Raw genomic sequence first — 21,354 nt, 5'->3', positions numbered from 1 at the left:
AGGGGCTGGGCGCAGGGGCAGAGAGGAAGGAAGAAGTGAGGAGCCGGGCCTGGAAGGGGGGTCATCCCGCCCCAGCTGTGTCTGCTCCCCGCTCTGCTGACACCGCTTCGGCGTGCGGCCACAAGATCCCCTTTTACCAGCCGGGGTGCTGCAGCCTCCCGGCTGACTCTGACCCCCGGCATGGCAGATCACAGCCCCCTGGCCACGTTTTCCCCTGCCTCCAGCACCCCCTCCTTTTGCCACCCATCCCAAAGTCAAGGGGGTGAGGGGAGTCGTCCAGGATTTTGTGTGTGGGGGGGTGTTTTACAAGCCTTCCCTCCCTTTATCTGCTGGGGTTTGAAAACCCCCCTCTCTCCCTCCCGCTCTCGTGGGGCAGCAGGCTGAATAACGCCACTCTTTCATTTGTTGGGCAACTTGGGCTTTCAGGGCAGCATTAGCATGAGAATGCAGGCACTGCCGTTTGCTGACAAAGGGCCTCGCAGACAAACAGCCGTGTAAACAGAAAGAACGCTATGGATTGTTCCCCACCCCCTCCTCCCCAGGCCGGGCCCAGGGTTCCCCCTCCAGACCCACCCACCCACCCTCAGAGAAACCGGAGGACCAGCCAGGAGAGAGGCGTCAGGGCCTGCCGCTAACGCACCCAGCTGGGAGCTGGGAAAGCTGGGTTCTCCTGCTGGCTCTGGTACTGAGCCGCCAGGCGACCTTGGCCAACTCTCCCCACTGCAGTTTCCGTGTCTGTATAACAGGGACAGTGACACGGACGGCTGACATTCTGCCCCCCCTCCGAGGTGGGTGGGTATCGGTGCCCCCATATACAGGTGGGGAAACTGAGGCACAGGGCAGCACTGCAACTTGCCCAGGGTCATGCAGGGAGTCAGTTGTGGAGCCACGAACCCAGGAGTCCTGCATTCTGCTGCTCACTCACCGGGAGACTTAATTCAAATTTGCGAATAGTGCCAGCAAAACACTCGAGGGTCTCACACCCTCTGCTCCTCCCATCCCTCCAGGGGCAGCGCCAACAGGCTGACACATGGGCTGGGCACAGAGGAGCATCAACTCAGCTCCACAGCGCGGTGCCCCTGGCCCAGGGCTGCAGCCTGCCCTGCAAGCAGGAGGCATTTGGCCCCGCGCCACCCGCCAGCCCGACACGCGCACAGGGTCACTACCGTGCCCCGCCCTGGGGTGAGGTCGCAGGCCTGAGCTCTGGCCCCACAGGCTGCGACCCCCCGCTGTGCCTGCTGCCCTCTGATGAGCCACAGTCCAGTCCAGGAGCAGATGGAGACTCCGCACAGCCCGGTGGGCAGCAACCCTGCCCCGTGGGGTCGCCGAGGGACTATCGCCAGGGGGTGCCCAGCTACTGGCAAGCACTACGGCTTCCCACAGCCTGGATCTGGGGAGCCCCCAAGATGGGAGAGGCCAGCTGGCTAGGACGTGAGCCCCCTGGACTTCATGGCCAGTGCCCAGGAGCCTCATCACAAGAGGAGAGCCATGAAAACAGTCGGGGGGCCGGAGAAGGTCAGCCTGCAGGGTCCTTGGCTGAGCAGCGGTCAGGGCCACGTGGGCAGAGAGACGAGTCCTGCACTGACCAGCCTGGGAATCCCTGGCTGTTTCCATTGCTAGCTCCTGCAGGGTGGCGGAAGTGGGGTACCGCGCACGCCAGGGGCGCTGGGGACTGGCGCAGCAGCTAATTGGCAAGAGGCAACTGGGCAGAGCTGGCTGCGTGCGCCGCCCCACCGAAACCCCGGAGGAGACCCCACTGGGAAAGGGGGACCCAGCTCCTCCCGCAGGGCGATAGGGGGAGGGCACTCACGGGAGGTAGGCGGAGCCTCCTTGCAGCTTGGCACCGTCCCAGAAGCAGTCCAGCGGGGTCAGGATCACGCAGGGGAAAAGCTTCTCGATCATCTGGGGGGGCGGGGGCGACACAAGGGGAGGGATCAGAACCATGGCAGAGACGCTGGATCCCCCGGGGCACTATCCCACCCTCCACTTGCTACTTCCCCTGCCAGCCACAGCCCCCACCCCTGGCTTCTCCTCTGCAACTCCAGCAGCCTCCCTGAGACCGACCCCAAGTGGCAGGACTCCCCGCTATGCGGCGCCAGACACCCCCCCCCCCGCCTCTCTGCACTGGGGCCAGACAAGCTCTGGATCCAACCCAGTCTTTTGTCATCGCCACCGGCCCTGGCAGCCAAGGGGCCATGCAGAGCAAGAGCCCCTCGTGCCCCATGCTCTCTGCCTCTGCCGGCGACGCCAGCATGGGGCCCAGGCAGCAGGACGTCGGGGATTTCCCGGTCTGGTCCCAGGGCCTCACTCGCTCGATCATGCCATTCTCAATGATGGGGACACCGGACTTATAGCAGATTTTGTTCAAATCCCAGGATCTGGGGAAATAAGCAGAGAAATTAAAGGAAGGTGAGACCGGCGGAGGGAGCTGTATGGTGCTGGGCGTTGGGCGGGGCGGGGCAAGGACATGGGGTGTGGGGCATCAGGAGGGGGCAGGGCATCAAGAGAGACAGGGTCATTAGGAAGACTTAGGAGGGGCAGGGCCTTGGGGCGTCAGGCGGGGCGGGGGGGGCAGGGGCATTAGGAGGGGCGGGCAGGGTGGAATCCAGACCTGGGACCCCCATGATCCATGGCCCTTTTGCGTCACACTCACTTTCCATACAGCGAGACTTGCACCTTGCTGGCTGCCAGCGCCGCCTCGAGGTGCAGCTCCAGAGCCTCCTGGGTGAGGACGTTCTCCCCTTCCCGTTTTGGGGTCTGGATCAGCATTTGGGACGTGTAGATGGATTCTTCCCCCAGCTTCTCTTTCGTGTATCTGAGCTCCTGGCTGACGCGGCTGCCAGCTGGGGAGAGAATGAGAGAACTCCACTTAACGCACTGCCCGCGAGGTGGCTGGGGACCCTCCTGGAGCCAGCTCCCTCCTGCACTGTGCTGAGAGCGCTGGAGAAGGCGGACACCACCTGTACATGAGACTGGCTGGAGCTCGGCTCTGCCCAGAGCACTAGAACAAGGGGACACCTAACGAAACAAGGAGGCAAGAAATTAGAGAACATGTTTTTACGCAATGCAAAATTAACCCGTGGAACTCCTTGCCACAGGATATCACAGAGCTCAGCAGGGGATCAGACATTTCTATGGATCTTGAGACAGGCTGGGCCTACAAATTTACCCCAGTTGTGAGCTCAGTTGTAAAAAGTTCATCAGATGTTACAATAACCAACACTGGTGAGCAAAGGTCCAAAAGGGCAACAGAAAAACTGACGTAATCCAAGCTGACATCACTCAAGGACTGTGCTGAAATTAGCAGGTGAGGTGCAGCCGGAAGTTAATGTGCAAAGTTGATATGTCTGATATTAGGCCTCACTGGTGGACAAAATCATGAAAGAAAGAGGTTTTGTGGGGAAAGACATAAAGACCAGACAGAGGCTATTGCAGTGAGGCCCCCCACCCTAGCTGCCACCCGCACTGCCTCCGGGGGCCCTGGGCCTTCGTCACGCTGATCCGGAGACCTTTCCTGATCAGAACAGAGAGAGACGGACCCAGCCGACGTCGCCACCCCATCGGCTCCAGCCGCATCCCAAACGCCGGCTGGGTGGACCATTCTGACCATCTTTGATACCATTTAAAGCGATCAGACAAGGGGGCCTTTCCTTCTAAGGACGGGCTCCAGCTGACGGGAGCGGGAATGGGGCCTGGGTTACAATAAAAGCCATAGTTTATCTTTGACGTTTCAAAGGCTTTAGCCGTTTTCCCTTCTTTTCTGTATCTTTAATGAAAGGTTAGAAGGGTTTTAAGGGTGCATTTGCCGGGGCAGGAAGTGGGCTGAGTCTCTGTCCACCAAGCCCCGGGGTTTGTTTAACTCTGGACAATGACTGCATTACGTTATGGGGTACCGCCCGGATACACCAGAAGAGAAACAGAAGAGGAAGCAACCCCCCCCCCCCCCCCCCCGCAGCCTGTCCAGCCCGAGCTGCCTCGTAAGCACGGTTTTGCTGCCCGCACCCTTGCGGCTCTGCGAGCAAGGCGCCCCTGCCTGTAAATACGGACACTCTCGTTTGCTTTCTCAGCACCTAGTGCATGCCAGCGGTTTGGCCAAACCCACCCGACACCTGAAAAACCCCCTTGACAGATACTACCCTGGCTGGGCAGGACGTCTGGGAACTGAGTCGATTCTCAATTCAGCTGTGCCGTCCCGCTCCTCCCGCTCATCGGATGCCCCAAGCCGAGCCCCACCCACCCTTCCTTCACTAACACGGATGTGGGGGAGCCGTCGGACCCGCCATTCAAAGCGAAATGAGAGGGACAGGATCAGAGCGATGGGCCATCCCATCTGGCTCGTCTTCCTGCCCCGTTGGGACCAGGTGTGGGGTCCGTAAAACGCACTGCACGCTCTCTGGGGCAGGGAATTGTCCTCTCTAGGGTGAGGCCTGGACCTGGCTGGCCTCTGCACACTGAAACAAACAACAATTCCTTGTGCTTTGCTGCTCATTAGATAAATCAGACTGGCCCGGAGATCACGACGTCAGGAATCTGCCTCGGCTGGGCCAGTCCCTTGGTGCGGGGAAAGGGCACGCCGTGGGTTTGTCCCGAATCTCCCTCGGCTCGTTACAAATTTCAATCCATTGTCGGCAGCTGGATGCAAAACAGAGCAACGCAGCCCACCCCAGTGGGTGGCTGGGACCCTGGCACCCTCACCTCCTTTGCCAGCTCTGAGCCTCGGGGCATCTGGGGAAGAGTTTCTGAGCTTCCAGCCTGTGTTTCAGGATGGCATCAGGCAGCCCTTGCTCTGCAGCGAGGCAGACAGAGGCTTGGGTGGCAGCCCAGGACTGCTCAGGCCTTGCCTTCATTTCCCATTCGCTGTCCCCTAAGTTCCCTCTCAGCTGCGCGGCCGCCCAGCTGCCGACTCAGCCCCGCGCAGGGGCTCAGGGCTGTGGCGGGGAGAGATGCCCCTCCCGCAGCACGGACCTGCCCCAGCGGGGAGAGCCGCCCCTCCCCGCCGGCCCCAGCGCGGACCTGCCCCGGACTGGCGGTGGCTGAGGGAGAGGAGTCCCTCCCCCTGGCTCAGCCGCGCCAGACCTCTCCTCCGTCCCAGAGCTGCTGCGGTGAGACAGGGCTGAGGCGAGTCCTCTCTCCCCACCGCAGCCCCAGGGCAGCCTGCACCCCAAACCCCTCATCCCTGGCCCCACTCCGGAGCCTGCATCCCCCTGCACCTCAACCCTCTGGCCCAGCCCTGAGCCCCCTCCAGCTCCCCGAGCCCTGCATCCCTGGCCCCACCCCAGAGTCTGCACCCCCAGCCAGAGCCCTCACCACCCCTGCACCCCAACTCTCTGCCCCAGAAATGAGCCCCCTCCCGCACTCCGAACCCCTCTGCCCCACCCCATGAATTTTGTTACGTGCACCAGTATGAACGTGATGTGTCACAGGGTCGTGTCACACATCACCTCCAGATTGGGGCACAGAACAAAATTCATTCGGCACATGGACGTAAAAAGTTAGAGGAAACACTGGTCCGGGCCCACGTCAACATCAGCCCTGCGGCCGCAGCCGGGGACGGACACGTCTTCAGCCCCTCCCACACAGCCTGCGCTGGTTCCTCCCCAGACGCAGGCTCCCCCAAGCGCTCCTGCCTGCACCCCTGTAGCCATCCCAGAGCGCTCCTCGCGTGGCCCCCGTCTGACAGACACTGGCGAGGTTTTGGTCCTTCCTTTCGGTTTGCCTCTGCTCCCGCCCCACCCAGCAGCGGGGCCGAGAGCCTCTCTCCAGGGGACTTGACGCCCTGCAGCCCCTGGCACGCCGGGCACCCCGCCGTGTGGCAGGCTCCTCACTCGCCCGTCTGCCGTCCTGACCAGCCCCACCCTGAGAACAACCCTGTGAATTCAACACAGCGGAAAGCGGGAAAGCAGATGTGTCCAGCAGTACCTCAGCAGGTGCCGGCTGGGCCCACTGTCCAGCGGCTCCTACATTCAGGCAGCCCCAGCCCCTCGGCCCCCCGCCCGTCACCACCCAAAGGTGGCCGATCGCTCCCGCTAAGCACCCCCGTCTCGCCAGCTGCCAGTGACCGGACCCGTTTCTCCACCCGGCTGCGCTTCTAGACCATCCCGGGTCTTTCCTGACAGGCCTCCCCGTAGCCTGGGGGGGTCTGGTGCCTCCATTTTCACTTGAGAAGCCCTGAGATTTCCGTTCCCCGGCTGGCCCCGCAGCTCCACGTCTCCAGGCTCTAGCTGCCTTTCCCGTCTCAGCCAGGGCCAGGCCAATCATTTCCAGAGAAAGGGCAACGGCGGGGGCAGGGGGTTGTTTTCTGGAAATAAAATGCAGGGTTGGCAAACCTGACACTTGCCCCTTCCTCTAAAGCAGCTGCACCAGCACCAGGCGGGGGCAGGACACCCCATGGAACAGGCCCAGGATGGGATGGGGCACCCCACAGAACAGGCCCAGGATGGGACACCATGCAGAACGGGGCACGTGGGGGGGAGGATGATGCTGCAGGTGCGTGTCAACGTGGCGTTAGGGGCGCCGTCCGGGTGTGACTCTGCAGGACCGAAGCACCCGATCCTGCAGCCCTTCCCCAAGGCAGGAGCACAAGGTGACAGGAGCCCTAGGCTGCATTCCCAGCTCTGCCACGGGACCTTGGGCAGGGCTCCCGCTCTGTCCAGCACCAACTCTCCCCCTCCCCGGGGTGGCGGCAGGTTGTGAGGGTGCTGTGAGGAACGGAGAAAGAAGCGGGTGCTATCGCTCTTCCCCCCAATCAGCCATGGGCCCTCACATTCCCGTCCACCTGGGACGGACCATAGCAAGGGCAGGCCCAGGACGGGAGGGGACGCCCCTCAGAACGGGCCTGGGATGGGACAGGAGACCCTGAAGAGCAGGGCACCCCATGGAACAGGCCCAAGACGCCTCAGGGCACAGGACGAGAGGGGACGCCATGCAGAACGGGACACCCCATGGAACAGGACTGGGACGGGAGGAGACGCCCCTCAGAATGGGCCTGGGAGGGGACGGGACACCCTGCAGAACAGGACTGTCATGGAGTCCCCGGGCGATGCTCTGGAACTGCTCCCTATGAAGCCAGGCAGGACTCTGGGGAAGTCTCCTCTCGGGGAGCAGCCTGTCTGCAGGACACAAAGCTCACCCGGCTTCCACCTTCCTGGGTCTGACCCCGGAGCATTCAGCATCCTCTGCCCCTCCGTGCACTCCCCACAGCGAGTCCGCCCAGGCGGGGTCCTGGGGAAGCCAGAGGGTCCTGCCCCACAACTCCGCAGTCAGATGGGACTCTCAGCCAGCCAGTAAAACAGAGGTTTATTAAACGACAGGAACATGGTCTAAAACAGAGCTTGTAGGTGCAGAGAACAGGACCCCTCAGCTGGGTCCATTTTGGGGGGCAGTGAGCCAGACAACCACGTCTGCACTTCACTCCATGTCCCAGCCAGCCCCAAACTGAAACTCCCTCCAGCCCCCCCTCCTCTGGGCTTTGTCCCTTTCCCGGGCCAGGAGGTCACCGGATTCCTTTGTTCTCCAACCCTTTAGCTCTCACCTTGCAGGGGGGAAGGGCCCAGGCCATCAGTGGCCAGGAAACAGGGTGTCGGCCATTCTCTGTGTCCAGATCCCTGCACACATCTGCCCTCTAGGACTCTGGAACGGTCATAGACCCTTACCCCACCACCTAGACACTTAAGAACTGCATAGGGAAAACTGAGGCACCCCCACACTATTCAGAGGAAACATTAAGAACAGTCCCACTTTGTCACAAGGACACCCCATGGAACAGGGCCAAGATGGGATGGGGCACCCCACAGAACAGGCCCAGGGCACCCCATGGAACAGGACTGGGACAGAACACCATGCAGCATGGGGCACCCCGTGGAACGGGCCGGGGACGGGACGCCGTGCAGCACGGGGCACCCCGTGGAACGGGCCGGGGACGGGACGCCGTGCAGCACGGGGCACCCCGTGGAACGGGCCGGGGACGGGACGCCGTGCAGCACGGGGCACCCCGTGGAACGGGCCGGGGACGGGACGCCGTGCAGCACGGGGCACCCCGTGGAACGGGCCGGGGACGGGACACCGTGCAGCACGGGGCACCCCGTGGAACGGGCCGGGACGCCGTGCAGCACGGGGCACCCCGTGGAACGGGCCGGGGACGGGACGCCGTGCAGCACGGGGCACCCCGTGGAACGGGCCGGGACGCCGTGCAGCACGGGGCACCCCGTGGAACGGGCCGGGGACGGGACGCCGTGCCGCACGGGGCACCCCGTGGAACGGGCCGGGGACGGGACGCCGTGCAGCACGGGGCACCCCGTGGAACGGGCCGGGGACGGGACGCCGTGCAGCACGGGGCACCCCGTGGAACGGGCCGGGACGCCGTGCAGCACGGGGCACCCCGTGGAACGGGCCGGGGACGGGACGCCGTGCAGCACGGGGCACCCCGTGGAACGGGCCGGGACGCCGTGCAGCACGGGGCACCCCGTGGAACGGGCCGGGGACGGGACGCCGTGCCGCACGGGGCACCCCGTGGAACGGGCCGGGGACGGGACGCCGTGCAGCACGGGGCACCCCGTGGAACGGGCCGGGGACGGGACGCCGTGCCGCACGGGGCACCCCGTGGAACGGGCCGGGGACGGGACGCTGTGCAGCACAGGGCACCCCGTGGAACGGGCCGGGGACGGGACGCCGTGCAGCACGGGGCACCCCGTGGAAAAGGCCCAGCAGGGAACAGGCCCTGGACACCCCACGGAACGGCCCAGGACAGGGCACCACACGGAGGGCTGGGCCTGCTCAGGTTTCCTTCTCTCATTCTGTTTATTACAGTGGCACCTACAGCCCCTCTGCAGCCTGGTGCCCCGCTGTGCCAGGTGCTGCCCATGCCCCTGCCCAGAAGAGCTCACAATCTAACCCGACAGGACACACTGAGGGGAAGCAGCGCCAGGGAGGGGGTGACTTGCCACTGTTGCTCAGCCAGGCAGTGACCCAGCTGGCACCAGACCCCCACATGGCTGGCTGCTGGACCCCCGTTTACAGTCAGTCTTTCTTCAGGCTGCAGCCGCTCAGCGCCTGGAGACGCTGGATGTACCAGTCCTAAAGCACAGATCCCAGCAGGGAGCAGCCTGGGTTACAGCGGCCATGGGGCTGGGAGGGAAGGAACTCCGTGGGCCCCAGCGCCCGGCCAAGGGAGCAGGATTGGGACCACTCTCCGTCCCTCCCGCTGCCGGCTCACTGCGGCACGCTGCCAGCTCTGGCTGCCGGCCAGCGCATGGGAGGCCAGGCGCAGCGAGAGCGAGACCACAAATAAGCAACAGAATCTTTGCCTTTAATGACTTATTATTTCTTTCATCCTTTTATTTTCCATCCCACCCTCCCTGAAGGGCTGGGGGAACAGCTGGGGACAGTTGGATGCCAGTTGTGAAGGATGCCTTGCCAGGGAAGGTGGCCTGGGGCGGGGGAGAGCCATTGTGCCTGTGAAATGGGACAGTGAGATGCAGGGGGTGCTGCGTGGGTGTCGGAGGAGGCATCCAAACCATTGCCAGCTGTTTGGGAGATCAGGCGGGAGGTGCACTGAGCTGCTCTGGCCTCAGCTGAGCCACCCAGGAGAAACCCAGCATGGAGAGAGAGATAGGATGCTTGCGGGGGTGGGGTTAGGAGGATGGACAGCATAAGCTAGCGAGCGGGGGGTTTAGGAGGATAGATGGCATAAGCTAGCAAGCTCGCAGGCCTATTGTCTAGCCCCTCCTGCCGTGCATGCCCCACAGCGAGCCTGCCCCGCAAGGTCCCGGCCATCCAGCTGCTGGGGATTTCCATGGTGTGTATGTCGTTACCGACAATTGCCACTGCAGGAATAACTGCACATCTGCAAGTGCTGGGGGGAGGGCGTCCCTAGTAATTAGTGTTAATTTGGAACAGGGCGCTCCGAGCCACGGGAGAGCTTCAAAGGCGACTGAGGAAGCCTCAAATTCCAACCCCCTAATTAACCAGGGAGCGAGATGAAAAGGCAAGGCCGAAGCCCAGGCCTGCCAAGCGCACTTCCAACGGGAGGGTCGCTGGCTGGCCGGGCCAGGCCCCAGTGCTGGCACAGGGGGGCACGCGCCCACCCCGGCCCCCCAGATCTGAGCTGAGGGAGTGCCACCGTGTCAGCCGTGGCTGGCCGCTGTCGTCCCAGGGGCAAGGGGGCTGCGTAGGGGGGAGGGGGCTCTGCCAACCAGCAAGATAGCAACAACGAGCATGTTAATGAGGAGCACTATGAAAATTTTCCTTTCCTCCAATTAACAAATGGAGCACTTGACTTTCTCATGCACAGGGCCCCTCTGGTTCCAGCCCCCCGGCCCCCCTTGGGCTTATTAATGCCTTTACCTCTGAGTGGGGCTTTGGAGCCCCCCCACAGCTCTGCAGGGGGAGCAGCCGGGTCCCAATCTCTCCTGAGCCCTGAGGGCTTGGGGTGCCGGACCCTCCCTCTCCCTCTTGTGCTTCAGCATCCAGGCACTGAGGGGATCTGCACACAGAGTGCCAGGGCCCCTGGGCTGGGGAGCCTCGGGCAGTGCCTGAGCCCCCCGGCATGCCCCCGAACAAGCCCGGCTCCCCACAGCCCTGCACTCTAAGCTGGGCCTCACCATGCACCAGGCCCGGGGCTGGGTTAAAACCAGAGACCCCTCATGTCACTGGCAGAGCACCGCCTGGCCTGGCCCTGCCAGCAGGGGACGGACCCCCCAGGACCAACAGGGCCGTGCCAGTTCTGGTGCCAATCGGCCTCCAAACACAGCGCGGGGGGGGGCCCTATTCCCTCTCAGGGCAGCTCGGTGGGAGCTGGCATCTGGGCCTGCCAGCAGGGGCAATGCCAGTCGGGGCGAGTTCAGAGCCGGGCCAGCCCAGCCCAGGTGCAGCTCACGCTCCCGGGCTGCTCTGGGCAGTACGGCCATCCTTCCTGGGCCGGGGCAGCCGCACCCAGAGCGGCGGGAAGAGACCCGGGAGCCCTCGCGGCCGCGCACTCCATGGGCAGCTGCCAGGCGAGGGCGGAGCATCCCCAGCACGGGGGCAGGAGCAGACAGGCTGCACCCTGCTCTGGTGCCCACCACGGAGCCACATGCACCGGGGAAAGCAGCCAGGAGTGGGTGCTTTCAGAGACATTCAAGCTAAGGGTGCCCTGCTCCCCGGGCGGCTCTTCCCCTGGTTCCCAGCAGCACCACCTGGGACAGCACCGCTGCCCGCTCCTGGCCAGGCCCCAGAAGGAGCAGGGCAGCATCTCCCCAGTAGCCACCCATGCAGCCGAACGATCCTCGTAATTACAGAGTCCTCAGCTCAACGACAGCGCCAGGCATCTCCTCCCACCAAGCCAGGCCACCCCCGGCTGGGAGGCTGCCCAGGGAGCCCCACTGAGCATGCCAGGCCTGGGGAGTTATTGCCCCTCTGCCCATGGCTCGGCCTGGCACTACCCGCCCCGCGACCCTCCCCCCGAGCAAAATCTCTTCAGGGCATTTTCTCTGCCGCAAAACCAATGGGATTCTCATTACAACTCACACGCCAGCAGGGGCTGGAGGGTCCAGCCGAGCTCGGGGGCCCGTCGTGCCAGAGGCTGCACCCCCCCGAGAGACAGGCCCTGCCCCACCACAGCCTCAATGCCAGGCCCAGGGTGGATGGGGAAGGTGCTGGGCCGAGCTCCTCCAGCAGGCAGAGCCAGGGAACCCAGGCATCCAGTGCCATGCTGTACCCACTGGACCACACTGCCCCCCCAGCTTCCCCCTGCAGGGAGCGGGACAGACGGCAACAGAGGGCCCAGGCCAGCTGCCGGAGGTAGGGCCACTCCGACAGCGCTGGGGCTCCGAGCCAGGTGCCCACCGATGGGCAGAGAGGCGGGGCTGATGCTGCGCCAGCCTGGCCCACGAGAGACTCTTGAGGGTCGCGCTCCTTTTGGTTGCTACAGCAACAGCATGGCGCCCACCGGCCATCATCCAGGCCTGCTCGGAGCTGGGGTGCACAGCGCTGCCCCCGGCAGCGTCCCCCACGGGGCCTGTCTGACGCCCAAAGGGACAGCTCCTGCCCCGCCTTGCGCAGAGGATGGACCAGGCCCCCTGCAGCAGGCCCTGCCGTGGGCGCTGCCCGTCTCTGAAACAGCAGGGCCCCGTCGCTTCCTTGGCGCCCTGCTGGCTGAGGCGTCACCCTCCCTTGGCACGCAGCCCAGCAATGCGGCCCAGCGGGCGGGGATTTCCTGGGGGCTGGGGTGTCGCCGCAGGCTCCCCCTGCACCTCTCAGCCTGGGGCTCCCACGGTCCAGGGGATGCACCAGCATGAAGCTAAGCGGACGGGTGTACGGGCACCAAGGAGAGGCCTATGGGCCACATCCCGTCCCTCAGGCCCCCTGCCCCAAAGTCCCCTCCCACCCCCGCACCAAGGAGCCAAGGGGCCTCCCCCTTCTCCCTGAGCAGACTGGGCTGCAACCTGCCCTCAGAGATCTCCCCAGCCCCCCACGTCCCCAAGGCTGCCGGAGCCCTACACAGGGCTCCACTGTCTGCATCTGCCATGTCTGGGTTCAGACCCAGGCCTCTGCCACCCGGGATGGGACAGGAAAGGGGACCCAAGGCCACCCCAGTTTCTGCAGCCGCTGCAACAGGGGGTCACCGCAACCAGCCAGCGCCCCTACACTCAGCCTCCAGGAGCTGAATTCAGGCCACGACTCAGCCCCGACCTGCTGCTGAGCCGCCCAGGATGCCCTGAGCCATGCCCCAAAGCTGCGGAGCAGAGCGCACCATGTGGGCACCCAGCAGCCAGCCAGCCCGCCCGAGAGGGCGTTCACAGCCCAGCTGAGAGGGCAAGTGGTCGGCTGGAGGACGGGGGCTGGAGCCGGGCAGTGTGGAATTGCATTCGGAGCCCAGGAGCCCCGCTCTGTACGCCATCAGGGACACGGCACAGCCAGATGCAACCTAACCGGGCAGGGAGAGCCGCTCCCGCCAGTGGGGCCTGTCACCACTAATACCCCTCAGCTCCTTGCCCACCGCTTCGTGCTGCCTGCCCCCTCCTCGGCACTCACACCTACAGCCCAGCAGTGTCCCGCCCCGCGGGTCCCGAAGTCTCTCACACACACACACCCCGGCCGGCGGCCTATCTCGCTGCGGGCAGGCAGCGCCCCCTCCCACGTGCCCCATAGGAACCAGCTCTGGGGCAGAGCCAGGAGCTCAACCCGGGGCCCACCGAGCCCTGGGCCTCCCTGCTGAGGCTGCTAACAAGGGGGCAGCAAGAACCACGGGCAACGGCGGCTTCTGGGCCTATTGGGAGCCCAGCTGAGCCCCCCCAACTCATCACACGAGCCACCCAAGAGCCTTGGCCAGCAGGCAGGGCTGGCGAAGGCTGGACCCTGGCGCCTGCCCCTCTCCCCGAGATGCTCCCGCGCTGACGGCCGCCACACGAGCAGAGCTCCCAGGAAACCCGCCTACCCGTCACAAACCCCCTTCGCCCCCAACCCCAGCATTGACCCGCCTGGCCAATCCAGGGGCATCACGAGCTGATGGGCCTGTGAACCCCGGTCTCCCAGTGGGCTGCCCCTCACCTCCCAGAGGCTCAGAGCACCCAGTGGGGCTTCCAGGGCAGGGGTGCCCAAACTGCTCCCTACACAAAAAGCCCAGAACATTGAGACTGTCCCTATAAAATCTGGTCACCCTGCTTAGAAACCTAGAGGCTGAGCTGCCCAGGAATGACGACTGCAATTCCACCCCCGGGCCTGGCAAGACAGTGAGGAGGAGCACCTGGAGCAGGCGGGACAGAGTCTCAGGACACCTGGGTTCTAGCCCCTGTGCCTCGGTTTCCCCACTGGCAGCAATGGGACTAAGGATCCTGCGGGGTGGGAGGCCGTGTGCCATACTGTCTGCAAAGTGCTTGGAGATCCTGGGACAAAGGGCAGAAATCCCAGGGCTGTTCCAGACACACACAGGGGGAAATGGCTCGCTCACCCAGACGAGAGGCCCCGTGTGAAGCCAGCTCTCTCCACACAGCCAGGGGGCTGCCAGGCAGATGAAGAAAGCCAGGGCCAGGAACACAGACAGACAGCAACCTGGGGCCTCTGGACACTGGGGCTTCCCCAGCCCCCGGTCATGGAGCTGGCCCACTGGGCTGGACACCACTATGAAGCGTGGGGGCCATGCTGGCACCTGGGTGCCTCCAGCTATGGGGCACACTCTCTAATACCACCCTACAACCTGCCATGGGCTCGGAGGCATGATCAGTCCTGCTTGGCCCCCCGCCCACTGTACTGCTCAGCCTCACGATCGCAGGAGATCTTAAGCTGAGCCCATCGCCCTGGTATCTGGGCTCCTGGAATCTCCTCTCCCTGTGACGAGCCCTCTGGTAGCAGCTACTGGCACCCACTGATTTCATGGCTCCCCCCATTGGGGCCTCAAACATTAGGGTCAGGCCTGTTCCAATGGGGCTGCCCTGCTCTCGTACCCACGGGGAGCCAAGCGGCACCAATGTGGGGGCATAGCGTGGGTCCAAAGTGCTGCGGGGCTCCCCAGGTAACACACAACAGCATCACACATAGCCCAGACCCCCGCATAACACACAACAGTGTCACACACAGCCCGCCCTCCCCTCTCCCTGCGTAACACACAACGGCATCACACACAGACCACCCTCCCCCCATCATAACACACAACAGCATCACACGAAGGCTGGGCCCCCCGCGTAACACACAACAGTGTCGCACACAGCCCAGGCCCCCCGCGTAACCACAATGGTGTCACATACAGCCCTCCCCTCCCCCCACGCCCTGCGTAACACACGACGGCATCACACACAGGCCAGGCCCCCCGACGTCAGACACCGTCACACAGCATCACACCAAGTGGGACCGGGACCGGAGGCTTTCTCCGCTCACTCCCCAGCTCACCTGCTGAACGATTCAGATAACGATGTAGCATGCTGAGCAATGGCATAGAGAGTACACGTATACTGTTTGCGGACGATACCAAGCTGGGGGGGGCTGCAAGTGCTCTGGAGGACAGGATTAACATTCAAAATGATCTGGACAAACTGGAGAAATGGTCTGAAGTGAACAGGACGAAATTCAATAAGGACAAATGCAAAGTTCTCCACTTGGGAAGGAACAATCAGCTGCACACATACGAACTGGGAACTGACTGCCTAGGAAGGACTGTACTGTGGAAAGAGATCTGTGGGTCATCGTGGACCACAAGCTAAATATGAATCAGCGGTGTGACACTGTTGCAAAAAAGCAAACATCATTCTGGGCTGCATTGGCAGGAGTGTTGTAAGTAAGTAATTCTTCCGCTCTACTCCACGCTGATTAGGCCTCAGCTGGAGTATTGTGTTCGGTTCTGGCCGCCACATTTCAGGAAAGATGTGGACAAATTGGAGAAAGTCCAGAGAAGAGCAACAAAAATGATTAAAGGTCTAGAAAACATGACCTCTGAGGGAAGATTGGAAACACTGGGTTTGTTTAATGTAGAGAAGAGAAGAGAAGAGAAGAGAAGAGAAGAGAAGAGAAGAGAAGAGACATGATACCAGTTTTCAAGTACATAAAAGGTTGTTACAAGGAGGAGGGAGGTAAATTGTTCTTCTTTACCTCTGAGGACAGGACAAGAAGCCATGGGCTTAAACAGCAGCCAGGGCGGTGTAGGTTGGACATCAGGAAAAACTTCCTGTCAGGGTGGGGAAGCACTGAAATAAATTGCCCAGGGAGGCTGTAGAATCTCCATCATTGTAAGTGAGATTTGTAAGAGCAGATTAGACAAACACCTGCCAGGGACGGTCTAGATCAGGGGTAGGCAACAGGTGGATTGTGGACCAAATCCAGTCTGCCAGACGCTTTTGAACAGACCACACAATCTTTTATTTACTGTCATCATTATTGTCGTCATTTCTGTATTATCATCTCTGGAGTCTGGACCTTGACTGTACCTGGGCCAAGAAATAACTGATTACCACTGGCCTTGATAATCCTTATCCTGCCATGAGTGCAAGGGATGATCTCTCGAGATCCCCTCCCGTCCTTCTATTCTATAAGAACCGCGACATCACACTGTGTCATACATATCACGCCTTTGGGCCTCCAGCACCATGGGTGGCAAGTAAAGCCCCCCACCCTGCCCCTTTCACACACCCCACCCCCCCACCACAGCCCCACTACCATGGCCGCTGGTCCCTGCCCCAGGCTAGTGCCCTCAGCCCCGGAGCACCGGGAGGACGGGGGAACGGCCCAAGCTGGGGCCAGCACACAGGGGGAGCCACAGAGCGGGAAGCAGGAAGGGGGCTCTGGGGGCAGAGCATGGGTGGGGCCACACCTGGCTGTTTGGGGCGGCACAGCCTCCCCCCGCCTACGATACCCACCGCTCATGTCCAGCCCCTCACCATGACACACCGTGACATCATGACCCCCAAGAAAGGGTGGGGGGCAACATGCTGGGCTGGGGCTCCAGCAACCTGAGTTCAATTCCCCACTCTGCAACTCTGGGCAAGTCCCAGGATGCGGGAGCACGCACACTGTGCCTCAGTTTCCCATCCGTGCAATGGGGCTAATAATACTCCCTTTCTCTGTGTAGCCTGGGAGCTCCTTGCCGGCAGGGGCTGTCTGACCCTAGCACAACAGGGCCCTGATCTCAGCGGGGACCGGTAGGTGCTACTCTAATACACCCGGTAAGGCCCCCACTGAGAAACGGCCCTCGGCTGTTCATGCACCGGTCTCTGGGGTATTTCCCATGCCCGTTGGTGGGCAGGAGGCCATGCGGTGCCATGCACAAGGTTTAACAGCTTGGCCGAGTTAAATATGACCATCTCCTCCTGAGTGCACGCAACCCTGCCCCTGCCAGGGCCTCTGGCATGGCACCGCCAACCCCAGGGAACGCCCAGCATATCGTGCCCCACTCCTGCAGCCAGGAGCAGCCCCACGGCAGCGATGGAGCAGCCCAGCCCTTCCTTGCCCCGGGACAGGCCCCAGTTCCCTTTGGGGCTCAGCTATGAAAGCTGACGCAAGGGCAGGGGGGCGAACGAGAGACGTGGCCTCCCCCCAGCCACGGCACTCACACACACACACACGCGCCTGCACGCTCTGACTCAGCTCGCTAGCCACGGCCCCGAGGGCTGCGATGCACGCAGGCCGGGGGCCACCTTCAAAGTGTTGTGGGGCGGATTAGCGGGATTAGGGAGCGGGTGAAAGGAGCCGTGCTGCTTCGGAGGAAGTCGCGCCGAGGGCAGGCTAAAAGAGCCATTTTCACCTGGCCCGCCTGTGGCCACCAGCCTCGCCTGTCACAACACGGCTGCGGGGGCCCCGCTCTGCCCCACAGCCCCCGTGCCCGGGGGGGGAGGAAATACAGCCAGTTGGGTGCCCGGGTGGGCACGGGAGGGTGGGTGGCTTCCAGTGCCTCCCCTCAGACTGCCCCAACAGGGAGTCTCGCCGCCAGCAGTTGGGGGTCCCCCCGACAGGCAGAGAAGACCCCAGGCTGGGGGATAAATTCTGCGGTTTGTGCCCCCCACAGACCCTTCTCTAACAACCCCGGCCCCGCAAAAGCAGGTTCTCCAGCCGCCTTTCCAACCAGCCAAGGCAAAGGGCGACCAGCTTCCCAAGCCAGCGGAGAAGCCGGGCCCCAGGCCCGGCCTGTGTCGATCAGAGCCAAACAAATATCTTTATCACTCGAAATCCCAAGGGCTGGCTTCTGGGGGTGGTGGCGGGGGAGGGAAAAGGCCTCTCCTGAAGGAGCTCCCAGAGCCACGGCCAGGGATGAGGGGCAGCACGACCCCCCAAAATATGGGGAGGGGGGGGAAGAGTCGGTTGGGAACCATTCACTGCTAAGACTCCTGTCAGCACTGACATAAATTTCCACTGGTGTTGGCATTTAGGCCCTGGCTATTTCCATATGTATAGGGCTGCCTGGACTAATTATGCTAATCATCTCCTCTGTCGGGCGCTGTGAGAAATGGCTGCATTAGGCACTCCACTGCTTGCGAATGTCCCCTAATGCGGGGCTGACACATACATTCATCCCCCGCTGAATGGGGGAATTTTTCCACTTTGCTGCCTTCATTCAGGCACGAAATGAAGGGTTTGAACTCAGACCACTTTTCCAGGCCCGAGGAGGAAGCAGAGAATAAAACTCTTCTCGGCCCCGCTCCCTGCTGCCCCCCCCCCCCAATAGAAAACACCAGATACTAAAACGCTGCTGTCCACAAAACTCTTGCTGGGCCTTTAAACAACAAATCAGCAAATTTTCCGTCCATCACAAGCGATCAACCGGTCACTCGGGAGGGGTTGCAGGGAAGAGAGCCAGGAAGATACTTCCCCCCACCATGAGAAAAAGAAGCGATTTCTGCCCCCAACGCAGCTTTGGCACACTGAGCCGGGCTCCGACTTTGAGCTGGCTTCAGACAAGAAAGCGCCTTTCACAGCCAGCCCCGGCTGCGGGGAGAAGATGCTTCGGAGCAAACGGCACCGCGGAGGGAGCAAACAAAGCCGATATATCAACGAGTGGAGCAGGCTGCGGGTGTGCTGGGGGGTGGGCGAGGCGAGGGTCTTCTGCTCGCTGCCTGAATACAAACCCGGCTCCCTCTTTTGCTGGTGCGGAGAACGAGGTCTGTCCCCAAGGGTCTGGGCTAGCCTATGGGTCGCCCCGTCCCGCCCAAAAAAGAGCAGGGCGGGGGGAAGGAGGCCGAGACCGCGACGCAAAGGAACCAGGGCAATGCCCTGGCCGAGGGCAGCAGCAAAGTGGCATCCACAAAAAAGTCCGGAGTAAAAGTGATCTTGGGATGCCAGGCAGAGGTGGGCGCCCCTGCCAGTCCCCTCTGCATGGGGCAGCCCACGGCAGGGGGAGCAGACGCGCCCAGTCAGCGGGACACTACTAAGCACAGGCTCCAGTCAGTCAGACGTCCCCTCGCCCGCTCTAAATGGCCGCAGGATTTTGGGCTACGCCCAACTTGAGCCATCTCCGCGGGCGAGAGGTTCACAGGGCAGCTGCACAGCACTTCCCGACAGAGCGGACCCACGGCCGCACCGTGCCCCAGCTTGGGCTCCCCACGCCCCTCTGGGAAACGGGGCCTGCGCACGGTCTCCGCACTAGCTCTGCCGCCCCCACCCGACTCCTCCGGCCGCAGCCAGGAAGCGGATGCCAGGGGATCCGATGCGACTGCCCCGGCTTGGTTTCCCGTGACCTCCGCTCCCCGCACCGTCCAGCGACGGCCCTGATGGTCTGTAGCCCCCCCACCCTCAGCGCTGCTCCCCCTCCCCAGGCTAGCGAGCCGCAGCATCCACAGACGCTCCCCTCCCCCCCATGCACATACTGCTTGCCAGCTGGCTCCGGCGGGCCTGGATTCCAGCAGCCCGGCTGATTTCGCGCAGCACCTACACCCCTCCTCCCGCAGGCCGGCTCCTGGCTCGGCTGCTAGCACCCCCAGCGCCTCTCTGGAGCCTGCCATTCGCCAGGAGACCACCCAGCACTCCCAGTGCCCACCCAGGAACCTTTCACCCCCAGCCTCCGCTCTGCAGACACCACCGCTCCTCTCCCACTGGATTTCCTCGCCCCTGGCCCCGCTGGGAGCAGAGGCCAGGGTGCAGCTCCCGGAATGTGCGCAGGCCCCCAAAACGCCTCCCCAGTCCCCCCACGCTGGCCCTTTGACGGGTGGCTTCGTCTGTCCGTTGGTTTTCCTCTTTCAAGTGGCACTGTGTGGAGATGGCAGGTCAGCTCCAGCCGGATCCCCTGGGCCCCGTCGCCCAGCCCCGACCCCCAGCAAGCTGAACGTGCCTAGGGGCTCATCCCCCCTCCTGCCAGCCCACTGCATGCCGGCGCAGTGCGGACGTCCCCCCGAGCAGACAGCCCCGTGGGCCAGGCTGGCTCTGCCCAAAACAAAGCGCTACAGAGAGGCCAGCGACTCCTGCCACACCAGGCTGGTCAACAGGCCACCAGCGCCAGCCAGGGCCGGGCCCGGCACTCAGGGTCCAACAGCCTAGCCGCTGAGCGGGGCAGATGGTACCGGTCCTCGGTGCGATGGGGCCAGCACGCACATCAGCCTCCAGGGGGCGCTGCTGCCCAGGAGCTCGGGGGGGGGGGCGGGGGCGGGGACCTGCAGGTGGGATCTCGGTGAGGGCCGCTGAGCACCTGCCAGACAGCTTCCCTCCAGCATCTGCTACCCACGGCTACTCCCCAACTTCCCTCTGCCCTCCCCCCACGGCTGCCTCCCTCCCCCGCCTGCTCTCTCTTCCTTTCCCTAAGTCCCACCCTGCCCTCCCCAGGCTGATTCGCCTGCCCCCCGGTCCCACATACTAGGGGGTTTGGGGGGCAGCGAGCCCCTCGCTTTCCACAGTCCTTCCACCGGGGACAGGGAGCAGGGGAGATTCCCGCACGCCAGGTGGCTGCTCCAGTTAGAGGCTAATGCAGCTTTCCCCTGACCCAGCCTCGGCCCCATAAATCAGCCCCAGCCCAGCCTCCTGGCCCTGCAAACACACTCAGACGGCCAGGAACAGCTGCCAGGTGGCCGGAGGTAACTCAACACTCAGCCGGGGGGGGGGGTGAGGGGGGGTGGTTCAAAGCCTTCAAGAAGCTAATCGCTTTAGAGGCACCTAATTGAACATTTCCACAGGCGATCCCAATTTACGGGCCCCACCGACTCTTTTCCCATCGCCCCCGTTGGATCAGGCCGGTCAATAACCCCTTCTCCAGCATGGGCGCAGCCGGTATGGCCCGGGCCTGGGCTGGTTTCCATCTCTCAGCCCCTCTCCATGGGCCACCCCTCCTGCTTCCAGCAGCAGCCGACACCCTGCCCCGGTCCCTCCCTCCGCAACGGTCCCGATCCTGCTGGCCTGGCACAGGAGGCGAGCTCTCGGGACAGGCTCCGCCCTGGGAACGGAGCGGGCCCCTCACAGGCCGGCCCGCCCTGGGGAGGAAGTGGCTGACGGCGGGCACCCTTGCAAGTCCGACGGTAGCTCAGGCATCGGGCAGGGGCAGCAGAACGAGGGCAGAGAGCTTATGGGCAGAAGGGACCCCAGGCCATCGCGTGTGACCTCCTCGACATCTCAGGCCACCGTCACCGCAGCAACCAAAGGATTACAGCCCTCAGGAGACTAGACGGTCACTTGCCACAGGCAGAGAATGGGCGAGCGGGGGGGAGAGGGAGCGCCCCAGTACCCGAGGCTGATTAGGTGAGAGACACCCAGATAACCTGGCAAGTGACCCGCACCCACACGCTGCAGAGGAAGGCAAAAAAATCCCAAGGTCCCTGCCAATCTGACCAGGGGGAAATTTCTTCCTGACCTCACATATGGCATGAACCTGTGGGAGAGAGTGCTCGCTGCCACCTCAGAGCCCTGACCCACCCAGCCCCATGTCCCATCTCCAGCCAGGGACAGCTCTGAGGAAGCAGACAAAAATCCCAGAATGCA

General features: G+C 63.2%; 1 protein-coding gene across 1 annotated transcript in view; it reads right to left on the bottom strand.

Annotated features, from left to right (window-relative positions):
* PTCH2 (patched 2) overlaps positions 1-21,354 on the bottom strand; it is a 58,911-nt gene that overhangs the window by 30,544 nt on the left and 7,013 nt on the right. The window contains exons 3-5 of the mRNA XM_084637860.1: positions 2,654-2,843; positions 2,309-2,378; positions 1,811-1,902 (exon numbers count right to left, since the gene is read on the bottom strand). Coding sequence (XP_084493986.1) covers positions 1,811-1,902; positions 2,309-2,378; positions 2,654-2,843 — 352 coding nt within the window. The remainder of the gene's footprint in view (positions 1-1,810; positions 1,903-2,308; positions 2,379-2,653; positions 2,844-21,354) is intronic.

The sequence above is a fragment of the Lepidochelys olivacea genome, assembly GCF_965140295.1.
Source record: "Lepidochelys olivacea isolate rLepOli2 genome assembly, chromosome: 8".
Lineage (NCBI taxonomy): Eukaryota > Metazoa > Chordata > Testudines > Cheloniidae > Lepidochelys > Lepidochelys olivacea.
This window is presented reverse-complemented; position numbering and strand designations above follow the sequence as displayed.